The sequence below is a fragment of the Patella vulgata genome, chromosome 4 (genome assembly GCF_932274485.2).
Source record: "Patella vulgata chromosome 4, xgPatVulg1.2, whole genome shotgun sequence".
Taxonomy (NCBI): domain Eukaryota; kingdom Metazoa; phylum Mollusca; class Gastropoda; family Patellidae; genus Patella; species Patella vulgata.
The window spans coordinates 79,217,896-79,240,451 of NC_065882.2; the positions used below are offsets into that span (position 1 = coordinate 79,217,896).

At 35.5% G+C, this 22,556-nt stretch overlaps 1 protein-coding gene and 1 long non-coding RNA gene across 4 annotated transcripts; both read right to left on the minus strand.

Annotated features, from left to right (window-relative positions):
• Nucleotides 1–2,697: 2,697 nt before the first annotated feature.
• LOC126819384 (G2/M phase-specific E3 ubiquitin-protein ligase) lies at nucleotides 2,698–7,701 on the minus strand. 2 transcript variants are annotated; one of them, XM_050547407.2, is made up of 8 exons: nucleotides 7,471–7,701; nucleotides 7,032–7,054; nucleotides 6,178–6,453; nucleotides 5,459–5,521; nucleotides 4,310–4,422; nucleotides 3,929–4,101; nucleotides 3,446–3,657; nucleotides 2,698–2,981 (listed from the first exon to the last, which is right to left on the minus strand). In XM_050547407.2, exons 3-8 carry the CDS (start codon nucleotides 6,284–6,286, stop codon nucleotides 2,743–2,745), a joined length of 909 nt encoding a protein of 302 aa, XP_050403364.1. In that variant the 5' UTR covers nucleotides 6,287–6,453; nucleotides 7,032–7,054; nucleotides 7,471–7,701; the 3' UTR covers nucleotides 2,698–2,742. The 2 variants fall into 2 exon arrangements, with proteins under 2 accessions (XP_050403364.1, XP_055956496.1); XM_056100521.1 differs by having other exon boundaries at nucleotides 7,032–7,115.
• A 29-nt stretch (nucleotides 7,702–7,730) lies between these two features.
• LOC126819396 (uncharacterized) lies at nucleotides 7,731–12,850 on the minus strand. 2 transcript variants are annotated; one of them, XR_007679603.2, is made up of 3 exons: nucleotides 12,523–12,850; nucleotides 8,937–9,048; nucleotides 7,731–7,870 (listed from the first exon to the last, which is right to left on the minus strand). It is a non-coding gene; the product is annotated as an uncharacterized LOC126819396 (long non-coding RNA). The 2 variants fall into 2 exon arrangements; XR_007679604.2 differs by lacking the exon at nucleotides 12,523–12,850 and adding an exon at nucleotides 11,614–11,766.
• Between the last annotated feature and the right edge of the window lie 9,706 nt (nucleotides 12,851–22,556).

Consider the following 22,556-nt stretch of genomic DNA (forward strand, 5'->3'; position numbering starts at 1 on the left):
AATCACCTCTCGGGATAAGCACTGTAATCCATCGAAGGCATAAGCTAAACAGTTAAGGAGCACCAGTGAGGTGGTGGGGGTGGTGGTACTGTATTGTCAGCACCTTCATGATACCTGGTGCAATTAAGCTATTGGCCTCAAATTTCAATATTAGATACAATCTTACTTATTAATTTAACCAGGTCTAGGATCCTGTAATATGTAACCCTCCCAAAAAAATCATGACAGTATGTCTGAACTGTGGGACTTCGTAAATAGGGGAAGGGTGAAAGGGTTTTAGTTATTGCCCATCCGGACATGGAATGATCTTGTAGATGTATTAAATACATATTTGTCTTACACTGTTGTTTTTTAGTCAAATGTGTAAGCGGTTTCTACCCATCAATGAAAAATCTTCAAGACTTTCCTTTGACCACCCTATCCCGTCCCTTTCAAAAATCCTGTATCTAGCCTACATTTTAAAAACAGCAATAAATCTAGAATCTTAAAATGGTAGAAGGCCTAGTCTTTATGGGATGTAGTCAGTACATACACAGAAAAAATTTATGAATATTTAATAACTTAACAAGATACAATAACAGTTTCTTAATAAAAGGATTTTTTAAGAAATTAAAATTATGACATTAACTATGCCTAAAGGTACAAAATCATGTTTAACCCAAAATTTACATGGAACAGTTGATCATCAAACTTAACCAATTTAATATGGAACCTAATTAAGGCAACATCATTAAACATATTCATCAACAATAATAAAACACATGGCAGTACACTAATCCATATTTAAGGATAGGTTGCCTCTCAACAAAAATATCCCCCACAGCAGCTAAATCGACTGGACAGTTGCATATTTTTTTTTTGTCGTTAATGAAACATTTATAATGCACATAAATCGGATTAAGAGTAACAACTCATTAAGTAATTAACAGAAAATCATTAGAATTTGTTTGGCTCATGCTAAAGTTTAATATACAAAACATTTAATATCATGGATTTAGCTGTTTAAGTTCATCAAAAATCATTGAAAATCAATAAGATCTCATAACCTTCAACTCTGTTTTAGTGAATATAATATCAAATCAGATGATAACTTTGGTCGGAGCATCCACAGGATTTTAAAAGTGATCAAGGGCCATAATGTTGACAGTAATTATCAGAAATTGTTGAAAATCAAAAAGTGTCTTTAACTTAATCTTTGAGTGGCATTTATTGATTGGGAAACAAATTACCAGAACAAAATTTTTATGGGAAACAATCACTGGTTTTATTTGATGTTTCGACAACTATCCTCTTATCGAAACGTGGTGCTTTTAGAATAAAACCGGTGATTGTTTCCCATAAAAATTGTGTTCTGTTGATGCGTCTTTAACTGATGACCTTAAACACTGTGTATAAATTTAAAGTCAATTGGATATTAACTTTAGCCACTAGAGCATCCACAAGAATTTTCAAAGTAATCATAGGCCATGACTGTGGCAGTAAACATCGAAAATCATTCATGACCTTAAACACTTAATAAATTTAATGTGAATCGGATATTGACTTTAGCCTCAAGAGCATCTGCAATGTTTTTCAAAGTGATTAAAGGCCATGACTGTGGCAGTAAATATTAGAAATGGTTGAAAATCAGTCTGATGACCTTAAACACTGTGTATAAATCTTAAGTCAATCAGATATTAACAGAGCTAACCAAGGTAACGACAAAATTTACAACCACATTTCAATGTGGGAGTATAAAAATTAATGTAAGAATTTTAATCTTAAAAAGGTTTGTTGTGATTGCAATGAAGACATTCAAATTAACTTTATATGCAAAAGCCTGTATATTAATCATTATTTCTACCCATTGTCAAATAAGAAATTCCCTATGAAATTAAAACAATTTAATTCTCCTTTTCAAATAATAGAAAACCAGTTTCTTGTAGGAAATTTACATGTACAAAATGTTCAGGCATAGGATTTGGTACAAAAAGTCTTGCAAAGGGAAGTAGTTTGTGTTTTACTGATACCGGTACTGCAATTCTGACAACAAAGAAATTAAGTTACAAAGAGCATATTAAATAGGTAAACGATAAAAAAATATAAAGGTAATATTTGTCGGACTTTATCTGTTTGCAGGTGTAAAAAATACTGCTTCATTACTACTATACATCTTTTAACATAAAATTTTATGTTAAAAATTATAAATAACTCAGACTGCAAAAATTGATAATGCAAAATTTATACATTGCATATTTTCTTAGATTGTTGCAGCTTTACACAGAAATAAATAAAAACTGAATCAAAGAACATAAAATATATCACAAAGAAATAAATTTAAAACGGGTTACCCCCAAAGGTAAATAAGAAATTATTACACAAACAAACATAAGCAATACTTTAAATTTAACTATCTTAAAAACTATCAAATTGATTGGATAAAACAGACTAAGTTGTATCACAAAAAAGTGTTTTTAAATATAACTATCTTAAAAATTATCAAATTGATTGGATAAAACAGACTAAGTTGTATCACAAAAAAGCGTTTTTAAATATAACTATCTTAAGAACTATCAAACTGATTGGATAAAACAGATTTAAGTTGTATCACAAAAAGGGCAATTTTAAATTAACTATCTTAAAAACTATCAAATTGATTGGATAAAACAGACTACGTTGTATGACCAAAAAGTGTTTTTAAATATAACTATATTAAAAACTTTCAAACTGACTGGGTAAAACAGAAAAAGGCAAGTTAATATTTTAAGCGTCAGTAAAAATATTGCCAATTCTTAAAGACATGGCCATTGCAGTTTTGAATGCATCATAATCTTTTAACACTGGAATGTTAAGGGTATTAGCACAAGTATTTGCAAACGGGGCAATGTCCCATTCAAAAGATGGGTGTCTAAACAGTAGCTTTAGTGGTGGGTTGAATCCCAGTGGAGGTATGTCCTTTAAACCAGTCACAAAAGATAACAAACTACCCAGTTCATCTGTTTCTGAAATTTAAGAGGATAAATAAAAATTGAGTTTCATCCACATCTATTGTAAGCCTGCAGTTGTCAAGAAATTAAAAGTACATTATGAAAGCGCTAAATCTGCCTTTTGCAGATCTTTTTTTGGGCCTGAAATCTTATCTAAATTATCCAGGCCATTATCAACTCTGGATGCCATTGGATATCTATATATTTTACTTAAAAGTAGATAAGAACGGTGGTTGCAAATAATGCAAATATCCTATCCAACCTTTAAAAGTTAATATCTTTGCTCGCAATGGAACAATATTTGGAGACAAGAAATACCTATGGACTGTCAGATGGACATGGGCAACCATACCATTTGTCCCATGGTATTATTAAAAATTTACACTGTACTGTTGTGTGGTTCACTATTCTAACATGATAAAGGTGGGACAGAACTAATAGACAATGAAAAACAGAAAAATATACTTGAGGATGATTACCTTCAAGATCCAGAAGAAAATCTCTCCAATGAGCATGGCTGTTTAATTCCTGTTCAAGCGAAAAGCTGTTTTCGCTAAAAACCGGAGTAAACAGGTGATCAATATTAATGGACGACAATTTTTCATACGAGAAAACAAAAAGTTCTCTCATGACTTCTGGATTTTTAATTATTTCCTTTCTCAAACCTAAAGAATCCATCCCTTCACAGAACCTAAAATAAAGTTAAAATTAGTTGTTTAGGGATATTTATTGATGAAATATGTTCATATTTCTATAATAAGTCATTCAATGTGGAAGTTTAACAAATTTCTCAGGCAAACCGCATTTCCTTCTACTTTTTTTCCTGATTGCCTATGGATTAACATGCATTGACTTATGGAGGACATCATTTTTTTTTATCTCCCCATTAAAAACTTGTAGCTTTTCTACGTCCAGGAACACCAATTTTTCAGATAAACAGTGATCAAAAAACATTCACTTACTGATTCAGTACTCCTTTTACCCTGTCCACAACAAAATACCGTGTTAATAATGTGACTAGACTTTCTTTATTTTTTACATCGAATATAAGAGGTATAGCTCCTAAAAAGTCTATATGGCCAATAAGAGGCTGAGCAGCCTCTTGTAACATTATTACATCATCTGCCCTTGACAACTGTTAAAAAACGAAAAAAAAAAAAATATTCATCAATATAATCATACAACAAAACACCAGCTTTTATATGCATTTTATAATACAATTAAATTGGAACCAGATTCGGCACCCACCGTATGATACAATCACTTTGACAAACAGAAAAGATCCTGCATTTGAATTTTACTACTGAACAAATCTATATCTAATACACTAGCATTCGAAATACCTCTTTAATTTGTTCTCTGATTTGATAATCTACTATGTCATCCAATTTTGGTTCACAAGAGCCAAAAGCTATCAGATCATAAAGGATTCCAGAAAAGAATCTTGGCACTGGACCTTTACATTGAAAAAATAGAAACAATTATGTTAAGATTAAATGAGTCAATTTATCTTTGATCCTTAAATATAAATTATGAAATGGAGTTTAAAATCCTTCTTTTCTGCTCCAGATCAATTATGTAAGAATCAGATAAAGAGCTGGCTTCTGCTATAATAGTTCAAAAATAAATATTTGAAAAGTAATATATTGAAAATTTCCTCAAATTAAGTTATTCTTAGAGATGTTGTCACTGTTTGAAGTTCTGACAAATTTTTTATTATCACTGCAACATTACTTGTCTTGTTTATCAAGACTCTCTCACGTCTCCACGTTTGAATTAAATCATTAAATGGCAATCGTATTGCATCCATTTACATCTGCTGGAGAGTTGATTATAGGCTTGTCAAGTAATAAGTAAATATCTAAATAATAGTTTTTATAACATTTGAGGCCTAAATAAAAACCCACATTAGGCAGATTTAGCTCTTATATAATGTATCTTTAAAGGTTGTTTAAAATTAAAACACCAATTAAAGGTTGCAAACATCTGCAGTCTAATAAAGTAAGCTAAATAAAACAGATTGATTAAATCTGTAGAAACATAATAAAAGAAATTTAATAATTTTGTTTTAGGTTTTTAGTTTTAATTTACATCAATCTGGAAGGAAAATCACTCAGAAATTTGTTTGTATGATAAGGATAAATATCAAGACAGAATATAGGTAGCTGGTATATGCATAATATCAGTTAAATATCTATATATACTTGAAATGACACTGTATTACTACAATGATACAATATTGCTTTCAAAAGTTCAACAATAACTGCAGATACCTATGCTGTTTGTTAATTTCAAAATCTCTCTAGGCTTAAATGTAGATAAAGCGATAGATTATTGTTCAAAATTCATCTTAAGTGGTGTCTAATGACATTTTTATGCCCAGACATACTACAGACATCCAAGTTGATAACATCCAGAAATTCAATTGTAACTGCAGCTACTTGCATCACTATATACTTAATGTTAAAAGGAATGAATATCAAAATACTTACCACGGTGAATTACTGAATATGATATGATTTTTCCAAACAGTCTGTAATCATCTCTTTCTTCACCTGAAAAATAATTTAAATCGTGCAGTTAAGCTAATAGATATCCCCGCACTGAGCCTCCAGTGGGTAAGACGCTGGCTCGCTAGTCTGGAGCTCAGGTGTTCGATCCCTGCATTGGTTGAGAAAGTGCATCCAGATTTACCGGTGTGGTTCCCCCTTGTCAGTGATGCCGGACCGAGGGCCCGACAAGGACAGCTGTCTAGTTGTTCGGATCGGATGGAAAACCAATGTCTGATGACAACATTGGCATGCGTATATAAGTCAGTGAGCGTATTCCCATCTTCATTAGTTCAGTTCAGCGCCGAACAATAGAACATTAAAACCCCAGACTATAAAGCCACTAAGACCACAAGATATATATAGCAAAAGGAAATAACTTGAAGATATCCGTAAAATAGCATTTTTCCCTTCAATCGAATAGGCAACCAAATTGGCTCAGATATAATCAAAACTAAAAACCTCCATGGTGTTAACAAGATATTATGACAAACCGGAATAATGACAATATATAACCATACTAAAATGTGAGCATATAACAAGATAATGTCAGTAAGTCTGACTGGTTACTTGGGAGCAAGTGGAAGCATGGTCACAAAGGTTGATTTCAGTTGACAATGCTGATTTTATTAGTATGATTCACCTGTGCATTTGATACTTACTGGGGATATCAGGACAGAGCATTTTACACTCTGACCCTTGAAACACTTGTGAATCTTTTATAGAGCTCATTAGAAGTTGTAAAAGTTCTCTGGATATTATCGATACCATTTTCCCCTGAAAATTTGACGCTTAAACCGAATTCGGGCCTGAAGGTTTTTCTGGAAAACGCTCTCCTTGTTCCAGACAAAACATCACCTCGGCTTACATTGATGATGTTTTTCTCATTTTTTATCTGACTATTCAAGCGAACTAGAATCTCTTCCAAGCTCTCAGCTCTGAAAATAAAATTAAGATAGTTTTAACTACCTGATATATTGTGCCTGTCTAAATTTTTTCTGGCCTTTATTGGCCTAGATATCAGTGCTTAAGAGTAAGGCATAAATCTAAATATATGCATTTGGTAAACTGGATATTAGACTTGGACGATAACTCTAGAATACATGCTTGTTAAATCACTCAAATGAAATTTGATCTACCGGTATACCTTATGCTCATAACAATTGCATAAAGAACAGTCTGTCATTACGAACACATCACATAAAAATTATCAGTTCATACCAGAATGAATCAACTACAGTCACACCACTTCCATGCATGTGAAGAAAGCATTAATCTAATCAAATGGGCAAAATCTTTGCTGATGAGAGTCATTTACCCTTTAAAACCAATTGACTCTGGTTTACCAGGCCTTATCTAAAGCCTGAATTAAAGATATGCCTATGAATATGATGATATAAATTTGTCCCCTTCTGGGTGAGTGTTTTAATCTAGCCTAAAAGTTTTGTGAGGATCATTTCAAAATATGGAGCATATGCCCAACAAAAGTATCATTTATTAAAGACAATTTACTTACTTTTTACTTTTCTTGAAGGTTATCTGCAAGTAAAAAGATCGCTTATTTCATAAGATGGCATACACGTACACACAATAATGAAGACTGCTGTGCCAATTTTAAATAATAAAGAAAGATCATTGGGTGGCCTGAAAAGAGGGCTAAAAAATTGAGTATTTCTGACAAATTTAACTTTTACTTTTGGATTTGATATCAGTCTGATTACTGGAGCAGACTGAAGGTGGTTGCGTCTTATTCTTCAAAATAAATCGGTAGCCATTCTATGATTAATGGACTTTAAAATATTGGCCAAGGTCCTTTGGTGAGTGAGGGCTCAACTGAATAGAGTTAAAGGCCCAACTTTGTCCTAAATTTTCAATAGTCTTTTTTGTATTTTTTGTACCCTCAACATCATTTTAAATTGCATCTTGATTATAAATTATTCTATTTATATACTTACAGTTGGTGTTCCTGAATAAAATGAGATATCCGGTAGTTCATCATCTGTGTCATCATTGATGATATTTGTTGCATAATTTACAGCATTAATTGCTAGTTGTGGTTGAGTACAAGTAGCTGAAGTTTGTTGATTTAATGTGGTAGATGAAGTTGATGATGATGGTGGTTGAGTACATGTGGCTGAAGTTTGTTGATTTAATGTGGTAGATGAAGTTGATGATGATGGTGGTTGAGTACAGATCCCCCTCCTTGAGATAGTGGAACTAGTTTAAAACTCTGTCCTGTAGATAACTTCCACCCAGTATATAATCTACCATTGGACTTGAACTTGTTGTTATTCTGTGTTTTTTTCTTTTCTGATAGCTCTTTGAATTTCTTTAAAGATGGCGATTCACACTGACCTAGAAAATTTGAATTTGTGAAGTCAAAACCAATGAATGGAAAATGCATTTGCCATACAAGAACCAGATTAAATCAGCCAGATTAAATCTGCCAAGCAAGGGCAATATGCCAGTCATCCATATATAGCATTCATAGTACAGTGAGAACACTTATTTGATTTTAAAAATACCTGTATCTGATTTTGAAAATCTTCAAAATGATAAACTGAGCATATTGAGGTATGCATTATATATGAAAGATCTGCAGCCATTTCAAAGACAAATCTAGACCACGAAATTTAACTAAACACAAGGAATTAATACCCAATATTCCTTAAAGTTAAGTTCTAGTTTCAATGAGAACATACATGCTAGTTGGTGTGAAAAGCAGTTAACCAAACATGTTCCCCTTCGCAGCTAAATTTACCAGCAGTTATTCAGATTACAGGATAAAAATTTCAAAAAGACATAATTAAACTGCAGATATATGACAATTGCATATATTACTGAAATATTATAAACATAGCCTTGCAGAGTGTGTAATTACGCCTACACAGCAGCTCTGCCTCGACAGCAGCACATCTGAAACAGAAGGATGCAGAAATAGGGTTCATCCTCTCATGACCCCAATTCATCACACCCAATTTGAAAAAACACTGTAGCAGTTATCATATTCCAGAAAACAAATTTGAAAAAAAAATCTGTTAAAAACTGTATCCACAATAGCATTAACAAGTCAATTATTGACAGGCGGACCGACAGACAGACATTGGTGACAACGTATTTCATATGTGGGCATATAAAAATAAGTTAATAAATGCAGCATATAAATTATAAAGTTCTAACTCTGGGGCATAACTCTAGTGGTCTTTATCGAAAATAAACGGCGCTTATTTCGATTTAAAAAAAATATGGATTGTAGTTAACTCTGGGGGTTAAAATTGGCTAAAGATTTTCGATAACTTCCGTCTGTCATTGACATTTCTTGTTTGTACACATGAGTTAACTACAATCCATACTTTTAACAGTATTTCGGTTTTGCCAACATCTACTATCGCTATCCCCAGACTTTGCACATGCTACTTACCATTCAAATATGTTCTACATCTCTGTCTCAACCTAGCACGGTCCCCAATAGCACTCACACCAAGGAAATTAAATTCTGAATCGGTTAATGTTAGAACTTCTGGAGGGCCAACCTGTTAAATAAACATATATTAATTAAGAAAACCAGCGGCTGCTAGACACGATATGCCCACATTTTGCAAGAGATGGTTAGAGAACAAGCTGGAACAAAAGTGATTTTCCATGCGATCAGGGGCTATAATCCAGAAAGTTATGATCTGAATTGCGCAAATATCAAAAGGGACTGACATCTTTGTGATATAAAGATATATTTTAAGTTTCGTTAAAATCTGATAATCAGCAGCTGCCAGGCAGGAAACTCCCACATTTTGCAAGGGATGAAAAGAGAATAAGCTAAAAAAAACAAAAAATTTTGGTACAATCAGGGGCCATAATCCAAAAAGTAACGCTCTGAAATACACAAATATCAAAAGGGACTAAGATTTTTTTAATATATGAAGATATGGTCTAAGCTTAATTAAAATCGGATCACAATTGTGACCCCTAGAGGGTATCCATAACCTTTGTATTACTTATATACACAATTTGCAGACAAAGAGCGGCCATTTTGTCTGACAGTTTTGGTCCGATTTTCACAAAATTCAAACATCATTAGGGTGTAATGGTGATAAACTTTTTAAATCAAAAAATAGGTTGCCAGGCAACGAAACATACGCCCACACATACGGATTATAATGAAATAAAATAAATTGGGGTTTAACATCCTACAGTCTTGCTCCGACCGGGCAAAATGAAGATGGGCTTGACATGCAGTATGTTATTACAAAATTCCAACTGTCAAGGGATCATTTCCGTGCACACCAATGTATATACAGATCCCTGTTTTTCATCCCATCTGAACGACTACCGCTATGCATTGTCCCTCCATCCTACATCACTGACAGGGGGAACTACGAACCAGACGGGAAAATTCCAATGAACTTTAACTTTAACAAAACCTTTGTAAAAAAAATAGAAGATAGGTTGCCACTCTTGCCAGGCAACAAAACATACACCATACGCCCAAAGCATATTTTTTCTTTAGTCAGTAATGAGAACATTTACAACACATGAAAATCTGATTACAAGTAATAACCCATGATGTATAAATCATCAGAAACCAATTGTTTTGATTTAAACAATTTATATCAACTTTGGCCTTTAGAGTGAATGAATGCATGAATTGATTTTTGGCCTCTAGAGCGTCCACACTCCACCTTAAATCTGGCAGTAATTATCAGAAATCTTTGAAAATGAATAGGATTCTTTGTCTCATGATAGTAATCTCTATTTAAAGTCAATCAGATATTAACTTTAGCCACAAGAGTCTACAAAATTTTTGAAAGAGGTCACGCGCTACAGTATGGCAGTAATTGTTGAAATCAATAATCTTCTGTGTCTCGTGAATTTAAACAGTGCATATAAATCTAAAATCAATCAGATGTTTATTAACTTTAGCGTCTAGAATGTCAACCAGATATTTTGAAGCGATAAAGGGCCATAACTCTAGCAGTAATTATTGGAAATAGGCTAATGTGTCTTGTGGCCTAAAACACTCTTTAAAGTTACATAATGGGAGATAAGATAAAGAGATGGCAGTTCTCACTATAATAGTTAAAAACTAGATAGTGTAAAGGTAATTTGCTGAAAATTTCAGTCAAATTGATCAACTATTAGCCGAGAAAAAAGCGTTTCCAATATTCACATAGCCTTGGTCATCATTACTCAAATCATTAATATAAACAGTATAGTCTCGATTATCCACTTGATTGATTTAATTATCAACGGCCATTAAGCTGCATATAGGAATTTAATCCGCCAACATCGAAGGCTAGCCTTGACATAAAGAGTTTATTATGGTCTGGATATGTTAATTAATGTCTAATTGATTATTTAGATAACATTTCAGGCCTAAAGAAAGACCTGTAATAAGCAGATTTTTCTCTTGCATAATGCTATTTTAAATTTAAAAGTCAATTGATATTAAGTTTATAAATATTGTCTATACAGCGTCAACAAGATATCTTAAAGAGATCAAGGGCCATAACTCTGGCAGTAACTATTGGAAAATGTTGAAAATCAATAGGATTCTTCATCTCATGACCTTTAAACTGTGTGTAAATTTAGAGTCAATTCGATATTAACTTTAACCTCTAGATCTTGAGCATCAACACAACTTTTCAAAGGGGATCAAGCATCATGGGCCATATTTATCATAGTTTTTCAACATGAGATGCTAGGGAACTAGTGCTACTAGCCCTAACCCCACAAATCCTCCACAACAATCACATGCCCTAATTAAAAGCCTAATTATAATTAACGCTGTTTACATCTTAAAGTGACCTTGATGACATCTGCACAGGTGGCTTAAACCCTAGTCACTGACAGATCAACAGCTACTAGAATAGAAAGTAGAAAAATGTACATACAGACTTACTGGAAGTTTTATAGGACTTTATAAATAGGCTACTTGTTTAGTTGTTATAGTTTTTCAAATGACAATATAAGATGGGCATGTGGACGAATAGAAACGAAGTTTTCACAACCAAATATTATTGTAATACTAATAATAGGCCTAGTTCTAATGACAAGACCTAAATTTCCCCGGAATGATAATAATGTATTATAATTATATTCACATCCAATTAAAATATTAGAGTTGCAGTCAGATTTAGAAGCCGCATTTAATCACATCCACATCCAATAATTATAAAATAGTAATATGGCAACGTTCGGTCAATTATAGGACTACGCCTCCAGAACACGGAAATCTATAGGGCACCTAACTGTACCGAGTGACCTAGCTATTACTGTTAAAGGGACAATAACACCCTTGCTGGCTTGGCAGCTCTAGAAAATAATTAATAGTCTTATTCTAAGTACCAGATGTTTATGTGTCCTACCTGTTGTGTAAATTATCCATTACAACCTATTTTACTTGTCCAGAGGGTTCGAAAATATTTTAAAATCCAAGTCACATTTGAAAAGGTCTACGTTAACCTTTTCAAATCATGTAGTTGAATTTTTCCAATTTTTTAAATTAGGTGTGTTACGATGAATTTGTATCATAAATTTATTTGAATATTGTAAAATAATACACTTTGTTGACCAGAATAAAAATTGGGACATATTATTCAATTACAACAAGAGTGTTATTGGGGCTTTAAGCAACCAAATTGTATGATCAATGCCAATGGAATTAGCACGTGCAAGTTATGCAACCTTGCCAAATTAACCCAGCAAACGACCGATTTGTCACGTATTGAATTTATAAATAGAATACGATTATGGTATATTAACAAAAAACATATTTAAACTGGTATCGGTAACCTGTGAAAATATCCAATATCTAGGCCTAACATTTAAATAAAATGAAGTAAATATAGGCTACACGTCACGGGCCTAAAGATGTGCGTTTTCGCTTAATAATAATATTGATTGAGACTACACAAAAGGGTAATTCAATTCTGAGACAAAATTTAAACTTAACAATCCAAACAAAACTTGTAGTCGTATCTATCTACAGGATAGGCTACTTTAGTACTTACGGAATTGTCAGTAAATACATCTAAGAGATGGATTAAGCCCAAATCATTGAGAATTTTGTTGATCGCTAGAGCTTCCATCGGCTTTGACTTTGAATGAAAATACCAGACTGAATACAAATGCCGATACGGTAGTCAGTGGACATGCGTTATAAACTGCACTTCCGAGGCGAGAACACGAGAGGACGAGAAGTCGAGATTGTGACGAAGCGAGGGAGCGAGAACACGAGAGGACGAGATTGACCCAAAGGCGAGGGAGCGAGGGAGCGAGAAGTCGAGGTTTTTCAAAGGCGAGAACACGAGGGAGCGAGAAGTCGAGGGCGAGAAGTCGAGGGCGAGAACGCGAGGGCGAGGGAGCGAGAAGTCGAGGGACGAGAAGACGAGAAGTCGAGGTGAAAGTAATCTCGTGTTCTCGAGGCGAGATCCTCGTATTCTCGCCCTTTTTCCTCGCGTTCTCGCTCTCTCGCTCCCTCGCCCTCGACTTCTCGCTCCCTCGCGTTCTCGCTCCCTCGCCCTCGACTTCTCGTCTTCCGTGTTCTCGCCCTCGACTTCTCGCGGCGAGGGGACGAGATTCTGAAATGGCCGCAATAGGCTTCCATAGGGGGGGATATATTGTCTCGGCAACCTGGCAAACACCCTCCTGCAAAAATTACTGGATCTGTCCCTATACTGGTTTACAAAATGATACAAAATGAAATTATTCGTCTATCCAGTATTGGAACAGATGATTTGGAGTCTATCTTTTGTTGTGATGTTCATGGTGAACAAGGAAGAAAGAATTACAAAAAGTTCGTGAACACCATGATAAATCTCAAGAGGCTTAAACATTTTTACAGTATTAATCAAGAGCGGGTTTCCGTTATACGCATTATCCTGGTGTACAGGATATACTATCATCTGTTTAGTCACGCACTCTATTCTGATATAAAATATGAATTGTTAACATCTAATGTCAGGATCGTCCTAATAGCAATATACACAGAAGTGCACTGGCCCCCTCCCCACCCCCACCCCAACTCTACCTACATAAGCACACAGGAATAAAAATGTAAATCTATATAAAAAAAATGAAAGATGTCTGTATGTATGTATGTGTGTATGTTCGCCCATCACGCTTCGTCGCCACGATCTACCCCACGTATGTGGAATCAAATTAACCAGCACGCGCCCGTGAATGTTTTATGACATCGAATTAGGGATCCCGGGATAAATTGGCCCGTTTGACTTTGTGCCCCGGGCGAGTTTGGCCCCGGATGAATTTGGGTCCCGGGCGAAGCCAGATATCCTGCTAGTGGTGGATAAAATTAAACATATTATTTATTGTATTGGTACTTGCAACTCATTTAGTGTTTAAACAGCAAGACACAGCCAGTGACGGCACCAGCCGCCAGTTGTTGGTGGGGCAAAGTCCAAGGTTAAGGCGGTAAAAGTGCGAGTTTCAGCTAAGGGTATGGGATATCTCCCCGAGAAATTTTTGAAAAACGACTGCAGGAAATGCAGCCTGGCAGTATTTCAGGCAACGATTGTCGAGATAAACAGAGCCGATCGTATATTGTCTGTCGCCAAATCACCAGAGAGGAAAGTGTCAAACGAACGGACTGAGTGAATCAAAGTCAATGAATATTTTCACTACGATATTTTGAGAAATATACTGCCGGAAATCCATCCTGTCAGTATTTCAGACACTGGTAGTCGAGATAAACAGTTGACCAGATACTGTCTGTCGCCCAATTCCTAGCATATCCTAACAGAGAGGGCAAGTGAATCAATCGAACGGAGTGGGTAAATCAAAGTGAATGGATATTTTTGCGGCGTTCAAGTTCAACCTATGCCCGTAAAAAGCATTTTAAATTATTCAAAAAGTAAAATGGCATTCAAAAATAACCTGAGATGCAAGGAAATCGATTTCAAACATTCAAAATCTTCTGCGGGGGTGGGGGGACCCCATACCCATCAGTCATATTGCCCCTCCCCCGCCATCCAAATTTTTTGTTACGCATGCCCCTGTTAACGGACTGCGATTTAAAACCGAGGGAATAAATAAAAAAAAGAGTATAAGCCTGATCGATACCCATCATATACAAATACGTCACGCAATTGTTTCATGCCTGTCCAATGACATAGTTGTCTACCCGTTTTAAAATTGCCTCATAGTACACTGTATGGCGTATACCCGTCTTCATTAGTCGTCTCAATGAACAATAGAATTTTAAATTAGTTCCCGGTTTCTCAAGATGTTTATTTGTGTCAACAATGTTCCGGATATATATTTCCTATTTGAACTATGTATTTGTTTATTGAAATATATGAGTAATGTTATAAGATTAATGTTAATATAGCGGTATACATGCATTGTATTACAGACTATATAATCACTCGTAACGTTTAAAGATGCATTATATAAGAGCTAAATTTGCCTATTGCAGGTCTTTCTTTAGACGGATTAAAATGTATTTGTAGCCCAAAATGGAAATTCTTAGATTCTGATTGGCCGAAAAGCGACCTCGAATGATATAACAATCCTCTAAAATTTTTCATTAGAGGCGCTCAATCGCTACGCGATTTCCACCTCTAATGATTTAAGCGTTATCAAATGGATAATAACAGTCCGATAAATTCTAAATAGTCGGGGTTTATCGCCTCTATAAATTGTTAATTAAACATTTATTGACATGCCTAACCCATAATCAATTCGATAGACTCTCTGGTGGTTGTGCATTGGAATGGATTCAAACATTTAATAATTTAATTTAAAATGGATAATTACTTTGTTTATTATCGTACCATGGACTTGGCTCATATCACAATAATCTGCCTGAAATTTTTAATATACCCCTTTTCCATTATCTATTTTTAAACCATGAGAGCTGTAATCTTACATAATTCATCTTTAAACATTTACCAAACCGAAAATCCATATACAACAAATTTTACACGGAAATGGAAATCTAAATTGATCTTAAACCGGAGGTTGTGTACTTAATGTCATATGAAAATGACTTCATTTCAAATCTTAAATGCGTTAACACACCACACATAAACGGTTAGGTCTAAATATTAAGGTCACCTGCAGATTTCGTCAAGATCAATAGATGTAAACGGGGCTAGCGCTAACCCTAGTCCTAACCCACAATCACGCGCCCTATCCTTATTTACATTTCGCGACCGTGACAAAATCTGCAGGTGGCCTTAATATTTAGACCTGACAACACATAAACCCATAAGTCACTCACGCGGACAATACGCACATCAAACAACAAACGTGTATGCATCCAATCAAGTGAATGGATGCGGTGGCCAGCCAAAAGCACCCATTGCATTGTAACGGTATCCTAATCGAAGACTGTGATTTCCTCCACATTCTTCTGAAAATGAATAAGCGGGTCCCTAAATCGAACCCCAGATTCTGATATAGAGAACTATGGCTGGTTAAGACATTTGAGCTGTTATATTTATATGCGATATAATACCCCCACACCCACGCTCACACTACCCTCTCAACGAAAAAGATATATTTCAGGTTCTAATAGACTAGGGAAAATGTATCCATTGCGGTATATTAGCCAATGCCCCCACCCCCACAGATACACACGTCCCCTCCCCCAATGATAGAGATAGACTTCTGGTAAACATAGGCAAGTGAAAATTTAGGAAATTGTTAAATAAATTATGGCTTGCTAAGACATTTGACACATCACCATCACCACACGCCATCGTCCAAATGATAGAGGTATATGTCAGGAGCACATAGACAAATAACTGACTTGTCTGTGAAAGAGTCAGACTTATTTGTTTCTGGGATTAGTCTACCTTGTTAATGATGCTGGACAGGAAGCCTGGCAATGGACAACGTATAGTCGTTCTGATGGGACGAACAACCGAGGTCCCTTGTACACATTGCACACATGTAAAAGAACCCTTGACGGTTGGAAATCGATATATGAGTAGACCACGTCACACTGTAGGGTGTACGCCCGTCTTCTTTAACCCAGTCGGAGACGAATAGCAACACGATAAACTCACACAAGCGTACGAGCCAGGAAGGCGGGGGAAGGGGGGGGGGGCCGCAGCTTCAGACGGGTAAAATGAAAACAAAAATTATTAACTGATTTAGCAGGCAATATATAGTGCCCGAAATCTAATAAAACACAAATTTTACTTGTCTTTTAATTGAATACCACGAGTATGTACCGAACTGACTATGTATTAAAACATTTTGTCAGGCGCCACTCTACTTTGTGCGACATTTTCGGGCTTCGATTATTATTTGTCAATGCGGATGCACCAGCCTGACTTTTGGGTGATTGGAATTCAGGTCGGCATAGAGTGGGATTTCGGTTGCAAAATGATTTGACAACACTGAAGTTGCTTAACTCACGGGACAGAATAGAAGACAATGCATTCAATTTTTACAATTTTCTCGGAGAGGACGAGGCACTGTACCCCGAAACGATTGATTATCAGCTACCTAAGGTAGGGTATATTGGACCACATTTAAGATGCTGTATTCACGTCTGGGTTAGCAGGAAAACGAGTTTGCGTCAGTCAAATTTTTCCCCGACGGTCCCGTCCCCGTGCACTGTGAACGATTGATTGGAATTCGAGTCATCCACCTAAGTTTGGGTATATTAGATCACTTTGAAGTTGCTCTATTCATGGGCTGGGAAAGCTAGAACACGTATTTGTGGCCGTCAAATGTTCGAAATTTTCTTGGGGAAGAAGTGAAGACAACCGGTGCTACTCCCTGTGATTCGAAATGTTTTCAGGCATTTCCGGTTTTGCCCCCTCCCCCCTTACATTCATCGAGCCAGTACGCCTATGGAAACCCCATGACGTTTCAGTGCAGACATATTGGACTAATATTAATATAATAGCGGTTTTCTTGGAAACGCCCAACTGATATAATATATATATATATATATATATATATATATAATATATATATATATATATATATATATACCCGGATATATATTATAGTGTCTTGTACGATCATCGAGTAGTGAAGTTGGGTAAGTTATTTTGTTATAAATGGAGTTTAACTATCACTTAACACAAATAAGGTTATTTTGGAACTAACATAATAGAGTATATTGGGTTTTTTTTCCAATAATTCGCTTACTGGTAGAGTCGTTAGCTTTCTCGACTCGCGGTCAAACCTGTGCCTTATAACATACAGACTGGGAAACGTAAGACTGCCCGGCATCCTACTCAGAACTATGATTTGTTATGAGCTCTGTTTTAATACTTTTACATGTACATGTAATATAGGAATATTGTAAAACGGGACGTTAAACCGCATTTCATTTCATTTATATATTAATCTATATAAATAAACTCAAAGATGTATGTGTATGTGTATGTTCACCCATTATGGTTCGTCGACACGCTCCACCCCCCACATATGTGGTATCAAATTAACCAGCATGGGCCCGTGAAACTGAAAAACTAGGGACCCCATTCGGTTCCCTGTCTTTCCAAACCGCTCCTGTATTGGCTCATGTGGTCGCCTATCGTCCATGTCATAATAAAAGCCGTCTTCATTAGCAGCGAACAGTAGGACGTTAAACCCCATTTCATTTCATAATAATAGTTTTAAAGAAAACCTAAGTATGGTCAATTTAAAGCGGGTGCCAGAAAATTAGACAAGTAACATTGTTTTTTATTCCATGAATTTTCAAAAGAAAGTAGATTGGTAATTTTAACCTGGGCTTCAAAAAATCAGAGAGCGAGAGAGAAATGGGGTTTAACGTCCACTCGACACAAACTAGGAAATTTCTGGACTAAATGGTTTATTTTTTTTTATTATGTCAATAATTCGCTTGCGTGTAGGGGTCTTCTTAGCAGTGGGGGGAAACCGGGAGCCCCGGAGAAAACCCTCGAGGTTGGACAGGTGACCCTACTCCATGTCACGTACAACCGGGGATTCGAAACAACGTCACATGCTAACCATTCGCCCCCCCCCCATTTTAGCAGTGGGGGGAAACCGGGAGCCCCGGAGAAAACCCTCGAGGTTGGACAGGTGAACCTACTCCTTGTCACGTACAACCGGGGATTCGAAACAACGTCACATGCATTTGCCCCCCCCCTCCCCCCTTCAGAAAAAGAGAAAAATAACACTGCTTTTTAAATTTTACCCGGGTTTCAGAAAATTAGACAGTTTTTGTTTGAGTTTCTTGAAGTATAAATAATATTTTTTTTATTCATGATAAAAGTTTTAAAGAAACCGCGGAAGGGTCGTTTTAGCCCGGGTGTCAGGAAATTAGATAAGTTTTGTGTGGGTGGTAGAACATATAATATTTTTTTATTCTGACCTGTTATAATACTGATTTTAAAGAAAAACACGATTGAAGGGTAAATTTATTCTGGTGTCAGAAAATTAGATGTCTTTAGTGTTTCGACGACTGGATCTTTTCTACGATTAATCATCAAAAATTTCCACAGATGTATAAAATCTGCCAGTCTGGATTCAATTGGAATTATCAAAAGGTTTAACCAACATAGCAGTGACTGCACATATGTCGAATGTTACACAATGTCCATAATATATTTGTAAAAACTGAACAGAATTGAGAGAGAGAGAGAGAGAGAGAGAGAGAGGGAGAGAGATTATGTGCCCACTTGACACAAACTAGGTCATTTCGGGACTAACACATGGTTTAATTTTATTTCAATAATTCGCTTGCGCGTAGGAGTCTTTTAGCAGTGGGAGGAAGCCGGAGAAACCGGAGAAAACCCACGAGGTTGGACAGGCCACCCTACTCCTTGTCACGTAAAACCGGGGATTCGAAACCACGCCATCCAATCCCCCTGAACAGAATTGATCCATTTTGGACTGATGTTCCGTTTAATGACCGAATTTTCACAATATTGTAATTTGCAAATAATAGAAAACTACCCGTCAAATATTTATCATAATAAAATACCCTTCAAATAAATATCAGCAACTTTATTTAAATAAAAGTTCGTATCTAACATATATTCCCATGTTAACTTCTTCCACTGTTTTGTCCATTTGACTTCCTGTAAAGGACGATTTTCTCTTTCAAAAACTAATTAAAGATTATGTCACACTGATCATCCCTGATCACTAATAGGGATGACATCGATGCGAATTAATGAGCCCCAAATATTAACCTTTTACCTCTGACAAATTAAATTGCAAAACATTTTTTTTTATTTATTACAAAAATAAATAAAGACGTTTGAAGTATTTTTAGGTGAAATTATTTCCTGTTTTAGTGTATTTAATTGGTATTAAAATGAGTAAAGGGCGCGTTTCTGCTCGAATCAGTAACGTCTTATGTAAACAATGCACGCGCCATTGAGCCAATGATTGACGCCGCGTGATATGATGTAATGTTTTGAAGGCAGTCATCTTTTACAGAGATATTTCATAATACTCTGTGAAACAGATTGACATTATGTAAGAGCTATATTTGCCATTTGCAGGTCTTTCTGTTGGCTCCATGGATTATTACATTTATTCACATGACAAGTCTATAAAATAAACCCTATAGCATTGGGTGCTCGTGATTTTCAATGGATTGAAATGCGATTTAATTTAAAACTTAGTTTATTATCGTAACAATGGTAGCAATGCAAATCGAAACATCTCTATTCTTATCAACATTCATAATGTCGCTCAGAATAACGTAATTTGACTAATATTTTCCAATGAACCCCCTTTTCAACATGTATTTTTAAACTATTACAGCGAGATTTGCCAGCTATTTATCTAATTCTTACAAAATCCACCTTTAAAGGGATATTGCCATGTGTTTAAAATTGCCTGGGAAAATTTTCAAAATATCAGGCATTTTCTGGCATTTGAGGTTATTGCTAGGAGCAAATTCAGGTCTTCATACGAAATTCCTGATGATTTTTCATTTACTACAGGAAAGTATTTTTATTGTTCTTTTCAAAATTGTAAATTATTTTCTGGCACATTAACGTACGGTACCTTGAACAGATACAATTCATATCGCACTGAACACTATTCAGTGTGTGTGTGTGGGGGGGGGGGTAAAAGTTAAAATACAGGTAATCGTTTAATTCATCGCATGAAATTATTTTTCTATCGCCCTTTCAATATATTAGTTATTCCCTGGCACATTCATGATTAATGACAGGATTCTCTTCAACAAATCTTTGAGGTCACATTCCCAAACTTGAAGAAATCTGGCTGATTTCTAGTTGGTCTTAAGACTGTTAAGGGAATACGTGTATAGAAATTAAAGTGGAATGATGCCAAAACCGTAACTTTGCTTCCCAAATTCTCCTCGAGAGAGAGAGAGAGAGAGAGAGAGAGAGGGGGGGAATGGGGTTTAACGTCCACTCGAAACAAACTAGGCCATTTCGAGACTAACATAGGGTTCAATTTTATTTCAATAATTCGCTTTTTTTATGGGAAACAATCACTGGTTTTATTCTAAAAGCACGACGTTTCGACAAGTATCCTCTTATCATTACCAAGCACGTCTAATTTTCTGACACCAGAATAAATTCACAATTGTGCTCGATAACGATAAGAGAATACTTGTCGAAACGTCGTGCTTTTAGAATAAAACCAGTGTTTGTTTCACATAAAAAATTTTTTCTGTTTATGTGTTTCCCAATCGCTAAATGCCACTTAAAGATGTATAATCTGCAAGCTTGGATTCAAATCGAATTAAAAAAAGGACCACTAAAAGTTTTTTTACAAACATTTATAGATAGCAGTGGCTTATTTACATCGTCTGCTTAGATTGTCGAATGTTACACGATGTCCATAATATAAGTTTGTCAATGTGTCAACTGGCGTGGTTTCGATTCACCAGTAGTGCGTGACAAGGAGTATGGTCGCTTGTCCATCTTCGTGGGTTTTCTTCGGGTCATCCGGTTTCCTCTCATTACTAATGACCTCTATACTCACGCGAAGTACGGAAATAAAATAAATTGAACCATGTTAGTCCCGATATAACCTAGTTTGTGTCGAGTGGACGAAAAGAAATAGCTCTTTGAAGATTGACATACAAATATAATTTTCATGTTTAATATAATAACGGATATGAAAGGGCGGATATAGGAATTTTGAAAGGGTCGGGTGCAAATTAGATTTTTTTAAACTTTTTTTTCGAGAAAGAGCCCATTACATTGTGGATAAAAAGTGCGATTTCACAATATCTTCATTGGCGTAGTTTTAATTGCATATCCTTTGTGGAAACATCATTCATTCCAGGCAAAGTGGGGGTCATGGTCGGTAAGACGCTGGCTCGCTAGCCTGGAGGTCGAGAGTTCGAATCCTGCATTGGCCGAGAAATTTCATCCAGATTTTCCAGCGTGGTCCCACCTTGTCAGTGATTCAGGATGGAGGGCCTGACAAGAACAGCTGTCTAGTCATTCGGAGCAAAACAGTAGGACGTTAAACCCCATTTCATTTCATTTCATTCCAGACAAAGCGATGAAAAAAAAAAAAAAAACTCTAGCAGGCTCAGCCAAATACTTTTATTCTACTTCTTTGACGCTTTATATACAAACATTATTTTACATTTTTATTTTATAAACAACATGTTAATTGTGCGTTTTGAGATTTTATAACATATATAATATTTTGGCCCATCAGAAGTATTGCATATTTCTTCTGCACTAAAGGGCCGAGAATAGTTAGTCAAATAAATGATGCCAAACAATTTTATTAATTATTGTTGTATATATATATATATATATATATATATATATAGATATAGATAGATAGATAGATAGATAGATATAGATATATATATAAATAAATCCAAATAATTGTTCGACGCCCAAAGTCATTTTTGCGTCGTACTTAACATCCACACAAACCGGACAAAAACTAGATAAATAATTACGGAATAAGGATATTGAAAGCTAATTAATGAGGATGTACGTGTATCGTAAACAATGTTAATCCCTGTATTGTGTATGTATGTGAGAGAGATAGAGAGAGAGAGAGAGAGAGATGGGGTTTAAAGTCCACTCGAAACAAACTAGGTCATTTCGGGACTAACATATGGTTTAATTTTATTTCA

Coding starts and splice junctions, on each gene's coding strand:
- LOC126819384 (XM_050547407.2), bottom strand. CDS start 6,286: ATGGTATCGATAATATCCAGAGAACTTTTACAACTTCTAATGAGCTCT. Junction 4,102..4,309: donor TCAGAGAACAAATTAAAGAG/GTATTTCGAATG, acceptor GTTTTTTAACAG/TTGTCAAGGGCAGATGATGT. Junction 3,658..3,928: donor GTAAAAGGAGTACTGAATCA/GTAAGTGAATGT, acceptor ACTTTATTTTAG/GTTCTGTGAAGGGATGGATT.